The 12,134-nt window shown below is 37.7% G+C and overlaps 1 protein-coding gene across 1 annotated transcript; it reads left to right on the top strand.

Moving 5' to 3' along the window:
* The first annotated feature begins 4,066 nt into the window (after positions 1 to 4,066).
* On the top strand, positions 4,067 to 6,530 carry LOC109092457 (inhibin beta B chain-like). Its single transcript, XM_019106258.2, has 2 exons — positions 4,067 to 4,618; positions 5,618 to 6,530. Exons 1-2 carry the CDS (start codon positions 4,234 to 4,236, stop codon positions 6,385 to 6,387), a joined length of 1,155 nt encoding a protein of 384 aa, XP_018961803.2. The 5' UTR covers positions 4,067 to 4,233; the 3' UTR covers positions 6,388 to 6,530.
* Positions 6,531 to 12,134: the final 5,604 nt, after the last annotated feature.

Raw genomic sequence — 12,134 nt, 5'->3', positions numbered from 1 at the left:
GTCCAGAAGACAATCATTGACACCCTTCACAAGGAGGGTAAGCCACAAACATTCATTGCCAAAGAAGCTGGCTGTTCACAGAGTGCTGTATCCAAGCATGTTAACAGAACGTTGAGTGGAAGGAAAAAGTGTGGAAGAAAAAGATGCACAACCAACCGAGAGAACCGCAACCTTATGAGGATTGTCAAGCAAAATCGATTCAAGAATTTGAGTGAACTTTACAAGCAATGGACTGAGACTGGGGTCAAGGCATCAAGAGCCACCACACACAGACGTGTCGAGGAATTTGGCTACAGTTGTCGTATACCTGGGCTAAGGAGAAGAAGAACTGGACTGTTACCCAGTGGTCCAAAGTCCTCTTTTCAGATGAGAGCAAGTTTTGTATTTCATTTGGAAAACAAGGTCCTAGAGTCTTGAGGAAGGGTGGAGAAGCTCATAGCCCAAGATGCTTGAAGTCCAGTGTTAAGTTTCCACAGTCTGTGATGATTTGGGTTGCAATGTCATCTGCTGGTGTTGGTCCACTGTGTTTTTTTGAAAACCAAAGTCACTGCAACCGTTTACCAAGAAATATTGGAGCACTTCATGCTTCCTTCTGATGACCAGCTTTTTGAAGATGCTGATTTCATTTTCTAGCAGGATTTTGCACCTGCCCACACTGCCAAAAGCACCAGTTGATTAAATGACCATGGTGTTGATGTGCTTGACTGGCCAGCAAACTCACCAGACCTGAACCCCAGAGAGAATCTATGAGGTATTGTCAAGAGAAACAAGAGACCAAAAAAATGCAGATGAGCTGAAGGCCACTTTCAAAGAAACCTGGGCTTCACACCACCTCAGCAGTGCCACAAACTGATCACCTCCATGCCACGCCGAACTGAGGCAGTAATTAAAGCAAAAGCAGCCCCTGCCAAGTATTGAGTACATGTACAGTAAATGAACATACTCTCCAGAAGGACAACAATTCACTAAAAATAGTTTTTTATTGGTCTTATGAAGTATTCTAATTTGTTGAGAGTGAATTGGTGGGTTTTTGTTAAATGTGAGACAAAATCATAACAATTAAACAATTAAAAGAACCAAAGACTTAAACTACTTCAGTCAGTGTGCATTGAGTTTATTTAATACACGAGTTTCACAATTTGAGTTGAATTACTGAAATTAATGAACTTTTTCACAACATTCTAATTCATTGAGAAGCACCTGTATATATGGTGGCTGGCATGGTGTATACTGGCTGCTGTACAAAGCAAATATAAAGCAATACTCTATTTGTAATTCACAAAATATAGCATATATTTAACATTTTATGCTCTTACACTTTATTTTGAGGTGTCCTTGTTACAGTGTAATTATACATTTAAGTACTGAGTAATATTAATTAACTACATGTACTTATATATGGTTAGGGTTAGGATTAGGGTTTATCTTAGGGTTACTTGAATGTAATTATGCAGAATTTATTGTTAATATAATAGGAAGTGCATGTAACGTGTAACGAGCACACCTTAAAATAAAATATTACCTGATGTAGAAACTATTTTAACTCAGAAATTGCTAATACATTTCACAATTAATTACAAAGAAACTGCAAGAGGCACATTAAATTAGATGTGAAATTCTGAAGTAGAAAAGCTAAAATACAATTTTCCTGTAAGAAGTTATCTTATAATCTTTATTTTCAGTTTCAATATGCTGACATTGTGTATATTGTCTACAGTACAGTACAATAACAAAATAAAACAATTGCACAAAATAAAACTATATTCTGTTTACATTTTCACAAAACAGCTTATATTTTATAATAGGAGTATTGTAAATATGCTGGTATGGTGTATATTGGCTACTGTATGATCAAAATAAAACTTAGTAACGTCTTTTTATTAGGACAACATACATACTGACTCTGGTACATTCTAATATTTCAGCTCTTTTTTACAAAGCAGAGACATTAGATTCATATGGTTCATGATTTTACATTTAAAACAATGAGTCGGATCAAAGAGCTGGAGCTTGTGGTTTTTTCAGCACATGTTGAGTTTGTGATATCAGAGCGGTTCTCACGAGCGACGTGCAGATCCACAGATGTGTCACTTGTTGATCTTTCTTCTTTTCTGAGGTCAGGAACATTCCAAATAAAGCACAGAATGAACTCACTTCACTTTCACCTTTCTCCTATATAGTGTGACCTCAGCAGATCCACTTACAAACCCACTTCAGTTCTTATAAGCCCAGTTTGGGAAACCCTGGTGTAATGTAATGTTTAATGCATTTCATGATGTTGATATATAAAAAAAAAAAATATGGAATATATGTTCTTTCTCTTTGCTGTTTTATATCAATACGGTATACTTTAATGGATAGTTAAAAACAAGTATGATAATCTAAAAGAAATCTGAAAAGTAATCAGAATACATTACCAAAAACGAGCACCTATTACTGTGTTTCACCATGTTATCTGTAACGGACTATACGTTTTTGTAATCTACCCACTTCTGTTAACATTATCTTTGTTCTGACCATCAGAATGTTCAGATTTTTTATTATTTATATTTACCGATGTGGCTAAAAATAAGAAGTCAGAGAGTTAAAGGTCATCAGGACACATTTGGTACAGCAAACATTTAGTGGGATCACAACATGAATGAGAATACAAATGATTCCTAAACCTTCAGGTTTCTTTTTTTTTCTTAAAGAATTCTGAGGTTATCCAAAGTAAAATACCAGACGAAGAAACCAACTTTAACAAATAAAGTCAAACTTGAATAAAAGAAAGGAGAAACGACAACACAACATGCACACATCATCGAAATCGAATGCATTTATACAGGCTTGTGCAACATGATGTAACCCATGCACAGATGTCAGCATCCCTCAGTCATTATTGTCTGGTCAGTGACCTCTACATGAACACTGGTGATGTGTGTCCACTAGACGGCGCGCCTGCGCACTGCGTGTCTACAGCATCTGTGATGGTCAGATGTCACGTGGGTTCATTATCTGTGACAATTAATCACCCTCAATTACACCACATGCAGGGATGAAGATATTACTCATATATTTTCCCGTTGCTTCTTATTTGTTTCTTGTGCTGCCCACATATTGCAATATTCAGTATAAAAGTAACATTTTAGACATTGCATAGTTAGTGTTTAAGTCAAACAACCTGATGCACAAACTCACTGCCTCTATAGTTTTTTCATCACTGAAAAATTCCAAAACTTTTAATAGTCCTAAACCACTTCAAGAATTATTTTTTAGTGTATTAGCACTATTAAACTATATGATAGCCTGTCTGAACCAAGCCTAGCCCAAAAAAAAAAAAAAAAAAAAAAAATCCCATGCACAATTCTTTGCCCAAAAAAAAAAAAACTTATTTAAAAAAAAAAAAAGTAAATTATTACACAAATCTATTACAGTTTTCGACTTTCAGTACTAGGCAATCCTCAAACTCTGGCACTTCTTATTTTACTGTCCTCTTAATAAATGAACATACATTTATGTATATAAGTATTTATTAATTAACAAGATCAAACAAGAGCTTTCGTCATCATTTACTTGATAGACTGGAACACGAGATCATTTTTTAAGAACATTGGGAATCAGACACCATTAGACCCCTTTGACTTCCATTGTATGGACAAAAAAAAAAGTTTTTTTTTTTTTAAATTTAAAAACAGATTTGGAACGACAGTAAATTATGCAAAATGATCATTTTTGGTGAGCTTCCCCTTTCATTTATCATAGTTTGGGATATTTAAGATGGAAGAGTTCTTGCACACACTAGTCGATGCATGAACAGATGCGCTGCGCATCTGCACCACACTGAAACAGCCAGGCTTGCGTCATATTTACTGATCTCGTGTTTTCTTGTGATCTGTTTGGTTTGGATGCTTTAGGGTTTCAATGTTGGGGGTCACTGGGACAGAGGTGAGCGTTTGGACTTCGCTTGGGCAGCCGCGTCCTGACGTGGCACTGTAAGTGTCGTATGTTTATTTGTTCGCGCTAATGATTAACCCCAGCAGAGCTATATATATGCTTCAGTGAGGAGTGTGCATGATGTGCATCCCAGCAGCGTGTCGCTCACCTGCGCGTCATTGGTGCGTCCCTTAACCGTGTCACAACTTTTGATGGATTACCCCACTTCTGAGTGCTCAGGTGCGGCTCACTCCTCTCCGTCCACTCGCTAGTGCGCGTCTCTCCGAACTCTGTCAGACTCAAACGAGCAAAGTCAACATGTTCTTGGTGTCGTTCTCGTGGGCGCACCTGTGCGGGCTTGCGTCCACGGTGCTGTCCACGCTGGTGGTGCTGAGCGCGCTCACGGTGAGGGGAACGAGCGCGGCCGCCACCGGCTGCCCGACGTGCGGCATTCCTGCGATGGAGAAGAGCACGGAGGAGCGTTACCTGATCGAGATGGCCAAACAGCAGATCCTGAACAAGCTTCACCTGCGGGAGAGGCCGAACATCACCCAGACGGTGCCGCGCGCCGCGCTCATGACGGCCCCGCGCAAGCTCCACGCGGGCCGCGTCAGACAGGACGGAACGCTGGAGCTGGACAATAACGTGCCAGACTCGCGCGCGAGCAACCAGGCGTACGAGATAGTGAGCTTCGCAGATGACGGTGAGTGCACCTGACCTGATGCATTCTTAAAACGTTCGGTGTGAATTGCTAAGTGTGCACAAATTCTCAAACTGAATTGAATTTATACAGAAATGTTGGTGAGTGCGTCTGACTTAGTTTATAAGCATTCTTAAAACATTCATTGTAAACTCGTACGTGCGCACACCCCCTTATGTAAATATTGGTTTTACGAGGCAGAAAGCATATCCAGTTTCTTTAACTATGAAAATACTGAAATTAATGGTTTTGAGAATGATATACACTGTTCAAATCCGGTTTCTTCAATGATTAACTGTTTTTTAAAAGTCGGAACAAACGATAACCTAGGCTAAACAATGTTATATACATATTTACAAAGTAAAAGGTACGTACATCGTTCATAAAAGCATTTTTAAACGTTTGGTACATGCACACCTAGAGCACGTGCAAACTATGCATTAAACATTGTACATACATATCTACACACGGAAAACTGCATGTGAACTAAATATTAGAATGTTGTTCCAATCCACTTGCTTTTAGACTTAACAGTGGGCGTGGCCATTAGTAATAGGAATGTGCTGGACTTGGTTATGCTGCTTGACAATGCAAACTGTTTTTATTTTTTTTGTCATCATAACTTTAACTTATAAATTAATTTTCATTAATCATAAACAGATTGCAGTTTGTTATTTTAAAAAAAATCACTCAAAAATTATACTTTTAAATATAAAAATGACTTACAAAGAAATTTAAACGAATTAAACATGAAATCTTGACGTATAAAACCTGTAATAGAATTTTCTTATAAAATCTTTTCTATAAGCTTTTAAGTATATTTTTATAGCATAGTTATTTAACTACACTGTAAAAGAATCAAAAAGTGGAGAAAACTTAAAAGTTTAAAGCAACCATTTTTTACAGTGTCTGGCACATTCACAAAAAAAAAAAAAAAAACATCTTACTTCCACTCGCAAAACAAGCACTTCTTCTAAGCACCTCTGTCTGATTCCTCTCCAGATGCCGAGGTTTCTGCCAGCACCGACACCAGTCTGTCGTTCCAGTTCCTGCAGGAGAAAGGTCAAAGCGTGCAGGTGCTGCAGTCGTCGCTGTGGCTTTACGTGCGTCAGACCGACGCGCCTCATCACGGCAGCCGCGTAAACGCAGAAATCTCCCTGCCGGCGTCGAGCGGCACTAATCGCACGCTGCTGCTCCAGAGGAGTGTGGATGTGTCACGAGGCGGATGGCACACGTTCCCCGTCACCGGCGCCCTGCAGGCCTTTCTGGACGGCGGTCAGCGGAGGCTCCGTCTGGAGGTGCACTGCGAAGACGGCGGTCGAAACCTCTGCAGTCGCGAAGCATCGGGCGAATCCTCCAATCAGCCGTTCCTAGTGGCACAGGTGCAGCTGCGTGAAGATGCCAACAAACACACACTGAGCAAACGCTCGCTGCAATGCGGCGACGACGTGAGCGTGTGCTGCAAAAAAGACTTCTACATTAAGTTCCGTGACATACAGTGGCAGGACTGGATCATAGCGCCTGAGGGCTACCATATGAACTACTGCATGGGACAGTGTCCGCAGCATTTATCCGGCTCGCCCGGCATCGCCTCGTCCTTCCACGCCACCGTCTTCAGTCAACTGAAGGCCAACGGCATCCACACAGCCGTGTCGTCCTGCTGCGTCCCCATCCAGAGACGGCCGCTCTCCATGGTCTACTTCAACTCGCAGCACACCATCGTGAAGACCGACGTCCCGGACATGATCGTCGAGTCCTGCGGGTGCACATAAAGAACAATTACATGACTTAAAGTGTTAGTTCACACAAAAATGAAAATTAGCCTGTGACTTACTCACCCTCAAGGCATCCTAGGTGTATATGTGACCACAAAACCAATCATAAGAGATGAAACAAGCTTTCCATTGATGTATGGTTTGTTAGGATCAGACAATATTTGTCTGAGATACAACTATTTGAAAATCTGGAATCTGAGGGTGCAAAAAATTCTAAATGTTGAGAAAATTAAGTCCTTAGCAATGCATATTACTAATCAAAAATTAAGTTTTGATATATTACGGTAGGAAATTTACAAAATATCTTCATGGAACATGATCTATACTTAACATAAAAATAAAATTTATCATAAAAAAAAATACATCATATTAACCCATACAACTAAAAATATACCCATGTGACTTATGACTGGTCGTGATACTTACGACTGCTTTTATGCTCCCAAAAGCGTTCGTTCTTTCAGACGAATCCAATCAGAGTTGTATTATAAAAATTGCTCTTCCAAGATTTATACTTGCAGTGGGCGGGTGTTTTCTGTTCAACAGTCCAAAAGAAGTGCAATAAAGTGCATGCATCCATAATAAAATGTGCCTCACACGGCTCCGGCGGCCTCCTGTAGCAAATCCATGTGTTTTTGTAAGAAAAATATCCATATTTGAAACGTTATAAACACTTTTCTCTCACTTCCGCGGATGACGTAGGACAGAGGATGGATGCACTTTACTTGATGTCTTTTGGAAACACCCGCCCGCTGCAATTATAAATCTGGGAAGAGCAAGAAGAATTTTAATAATAATATTATTCCAAATGGATTTGTCTGAAAGAAGAAAGTCATACACACCTAGAATGGCTTGCGGGTGAGTAAAGCACGGGCTAATTTTCATTTTTGGGTGAACTAACCCTTTAACAGTGCACCTATTTATCGGCTTCATCAGGAAGAGGCGAAATATCCTCTAATCAAGGCTTTCTGTCTAAGCAAAGTTTATTTGTTATGGGTTTTTATAGATGTTGAAAAGACTCAATGGAAATCAAAGCCACTGTAAAAGCCACGCTTAGGCCTGACTCAGCACGGTTACCCAACCTGACAGTAAACATTTAGATATTGCCACACGTCCCAGAAAAGGTCTGACAGCAAATGAAAGTGGTGCATAAGTATCTAACACATTTCTCTCACAATATAGTTCTCAAAGCTTACATGGATTATACTATAACAGCAAAATACTATTATAACTATATAATTATTATTATTTTTTTTTATTGTTAATATTATTCAATATAAAAAATACTTAAATAATAAAAAAAAACTTAATAATAATAATACGTCTTATTTATATAGCGCCTTTGCAAAAGCAGTACAGTAATCTACAGCCTGTACAATAACCTACATTGTACATTACAGGTGTATTTTTTGCCATGTTTATTGTGTCTTATGTTCTCCTTTTTGTTTAGTTTTTGAAAGCACTTCCTAGTGATGCATAGTGTAGAGAATCTGCAACTGCACTTTAAATGTTATTTTGCGTAGTTAGTGCGAATTCAAGCCATGCAACTCCGATCTACGTGTGTTGTGTTTTTATTTTTTCATTGACAAAATGATACTGTAACTTATGTCACGATATTAAAGCTATTCATTAAGGCTCTATGAAGGAGCAAAAACTCACTAATTTCTATAATTTTTTAATAAAGGAATATTTTCTTATAGGTGAGATTGGCCTGGAAATCTGTACTGTACCGTACAATGTAATTTTGCTGAATACATGTATTTTTTTAAATAAATAATTTTATCTATCATTACTTCACGTGTGCTTTAATGAGAGGACAAAGGTCACATCAAACATCAATAAAGCAAACAACCCCAAATATTTGACATGTTCTTTTTGTATCCCTTTGATAAGCAAATCCAGACCGAGCTTACAATATTTCACCGTCTCCATGTCATACAGTCTCTTATCACTCGACAACTAATTGATCATTATGCTTAGAAAAAGCCAGTATTTCTATGAAGGCAATCAATAACGTTTAAAAGGCAAAGAGCGTGTTTGCCTGGGCAAATAACTGAAGTGGTTTTTATAGATGTCTATATTTGACGAGTAAACAACGGTGCAATTTTTTCTGGCATGGCTACTACAGAAAGACATAAAAAGAGTTGTCCATCATAAAAAAATTAAATAATAATTTGTTTGGTTTAGTTGCAAACATGACATCAAATATAAATATAAACAAACTTACCAAACAACACAAACTATTGCTTGTGCTACAGTCGAGCTCTAAAGTCTTACAGCACAAAGTTGTAGCATTCTAAAACAAATAAAACAAAGAAAAGGTACGATGTAAAATGAAGATGAAATATTTCTGATTTGGTACTGATGGTTAGATGAAACTTGCTCTACTATTAAACTGAACTCAATTTGTATTGTCCTGTTTTTAGAGCTGCTTTACAGCAGAATTGGATTTTGTTTGCATCACAGAAACATTATTTTCTGCTTTGACACAATCTGTATAAAGTGCTATAGAAATAAATGCGTTCTTCGTGCACTGCATGAAGCTGAAGATGCTCTTTGTATCATCTCAGATCCTGCTGGAGAACATGAGCATCAGGTTTAGTTTATGTAGTTTCAGTGTTGTTGAGAGACATGCAAGAAATACTGAGATATTCTCACGTTATATATGTTCATTTTAAACCTAAATGTCTCAAATCTTGAGAATACGATTTGTGAAAAGTGTATTAAATTAGAACAGACGCATTCTAGGTCTCAGACTTTTGGACCTAACTGTACGTGAGACATAAGAGAACGATAAACTCTTTGGCAGTTCTCCTCAGGTTGTGTACAGAAGAGTTGCATGTTGTCCCTGACTGACGGCGCGTGCACCAGATCCGATATATAACTGTGACTCAGACCGTCCGTTTGTACTGATTTCAGCAGGTCAAATTAGTCTTGCCACGTTGAAAAGGGTGTCATTCATTGTACTTAGTAAACACACCACCGACCGAAATGCCAGTAATATTTAGTAAAACACCAAAAACAGTGATGCAATAATTTCAGAAAACAGACCAATGCCTTCATCTATCAGTAAATGCTAATAAAATGATTTATTCAAGTTTCATACAGACTTTCACTTCACTTATGAAAATTTACCATGGTATTCATAGTTTCTGCCAAAGCAGGCAATGTCTAAGTGTTTCCACACATACAAAAACAACAGTACGTTGTCTTAGGAAACTTTGTATTAGCCACTACGATCAACCAAAACACACTGGAAAATATTATTATTCAAAGCTGCAAATATAACAAAGCTTATTGGAGCAGGTTTTACAAGAAAATACCATTTCAGTCTTTCTACTTCAAATTTTTGGTTCAGTTTAATGTGTTTAATTCAAATTGTCACTTGCTGATTTTCTAATTATTTGTAAAATTCACAAGCAATTAAGTAAAATTTGTTTCTACATTTTTTATTTATTTATTTATTTTTTGTAGGTGCAGGACAACTAAATTCTGAAAGTTTTCTTTTTGTTGGAAACTCCACACTGAGAAAAAAAAAAACATTAGTGTAGAGAACTCAGAAATTGATAGCAAATTACACAAAAAAATCGCAACTAATTGTCAGGTAACACTGATTTAAAACATTCAAAGAAAAAAGTCTGAAATTGCTTTTTTGGTTGTACTCCAATAATTTCACTTACAACATTAAAAAATAAATTTTCTAGTGCAGTTTTTTTCCCCTCATTTTTTTCATGGCTGTAACCAGTACAGACAACATCATCAGGTCAGAGGAAGGCTGCGTGTGTGTGTGTGTGTGTGTGTGTGTATGCACATACACATGCACTGAGTGAATGTTCACAAACGCAGGAAGCGGCTGCTTTGTGCATTTAATTTAAATACGTTTATGTTCCGGTGAATCCTACTGACTTACTGATACACTGACATACTAACCTACAGACATGCTGAATTACTCTAATCCTGCATCAGTACACACACACACACCCTAGCACTGATAATCTGCATGCAGCGTGATGTGTAAGACGTGTCCTCGTGAATGTCATGAACCGCTCGCAGACTCGTACAGACATACAGAACCAGGTCAGATAATGTGGCAAGAGTAGTTGGATTAAAAACTGATTCATCACCATGACCGAAAAGGAAACACAAGAAAACTAGCTTCTAAACCGACAACTGAAAGCCAAGATGACAGAGAGTCCAGAAAAAGTACAATAAATATGATGCTGAACAATTTCTGCCCTGAAATCAGCATCTTAGAACATGAATATATAGTATTTAATATATATTTGTTTTGCAATTTCATCTACAGCGACCCCAGAGAGTATTTGGACACTTCTAAAACGTCTGAATCTGATTATATCAGGATTATTTCAAATAAAAACATAGGACAGACAAAAGTTTGTTGGGTTTTAAATGCTGAATCAATAGATGAAGACAGTCAGTATAGTCTCAGAAAAAAAGCACAAAGCTGTCACTGGGGCGGTAAAAGCTAAAAATATACATATTGTACCTTATTTACCACTAACTAGTACATTTTAGTACATTAAAAGTACACGTTAGTACTTCAAATATACATATTAGTACCCTTTCGAAAGGAACTGGGGGTACTGCAACTGTGACAGTTTTGTGCCTTTTTAAGAGTTTGTGTTAGTTTTGGTTTTGGATGTTGTTAGTTAACGTGATTCTCTACACCTGTGGTTCCCACGTTGTAAAATTGAGGAATAGAGACACTGATCTGATGAAATGATGTTCAGACAACTGTATACAGGGGAAAAAAAATCAAGAGGCAAAATGTTTACATGTGTATGTGCATTCCCACAATGCAGTGCGTCAGCCACTTCAAATAACTTGTAAATCCATGGGCTGATCCTATTACTGTAGAACCCATTACCTGAAATATCCGTGTCAGTTACATCACATTTAGAGCACAAGCTTCTCTCATGAGTGCAGTGACCGGCGATAACACAGTAACGATTATAATGCACAGAACAGTGACCCAAACACATAACAAGAGCACGCAGAATCGTGCAATATTCATCTAGTGAAAGAATTGATGCAAACACAAGCAGGAATTGCACGCTCATGTTGTACAGGTCACAACCAGAAGGCCAGAAAAACCTGCAGCCTCACATTTACAAATAAATGACATTTTTCAAGGAATTCCATGAATACGGGGTCAAATGGTTTTATCTGTGCACAGTGAACTGCAAATACTAAAACATAATAACCTTCCAACATCAACAAATCAGAATGAGACCGCATCCAACAAGTATGTGGAGATTGCCTACAAATTAACTAATACTAACTAGCTAATTTAGCTCTGCTCTCACTGCGTTCTACCGACAATGGATCTACAAAAATTTGAAACCGTTCTAGTTTCAAAAACTCACAAATGCATTCAGTACAGGTTGAGAAGAACCTCACAATACATTAATTACTAATGCATACACTACTGTTCAAAAGTTTGGGATCAGTAAGTTTTTAAAGAAAGTAATATATATATATATATATATATATATATATTTAGCCATGGGAGTGATATGATCGCTTGATCTGGTCCTAGTTAAAATTATAGCTTGCAGAATTTGCATGAACTGCAAATTTAGGGTTATTACGAAATTTTTAGACAGAGTACAAAATTCCTGGCAATTTTCTAAGATCCTGAAATGAGTTCTGGAACTTTACAGGAAATTTTCCACTTCTGCAACGTAAGCAAATTATCTGAAGCGATAAATTTGTAAGTAAGT

Source organism: Cyprinus carpio, chromosome A6 (assembly GCF_018340385.1).
Source record: "Cyprinus carpio isolate SPL01 chromosome A6, ASM1834038v1, whole genome shotgun sequence".
NCBI classification, from domain to species: domain Eukaryota; kingdom Metazoa; phylum Chordata; class Actinopteri; order Cypriniformes; family Cyprinidae; genus Cyprinus; species Cyprinus carpio.
The sequence above is the reverse complement of the archived record's forward strand: the minus strand, read 5'-3'. Positions and strand labels throughout refer to the sequence as shown.

Coding starts and splice junctions, on each gene's coding strand:
- LOC109092457 (XM_019106258.2), top strand. CDS start 4,234: ATGTTCTTGGTGTCGTTCTCGTGGGCGCACCTGTGCGGGCTTGCGTCC. Junction 4,619..5,617: donor AGTGAGCTTCGCAGATGACG/GTGAGTGCACCT, acceptor ATTCCTCTCCAG/ATGCCGAGGTTTCTGCCAGC.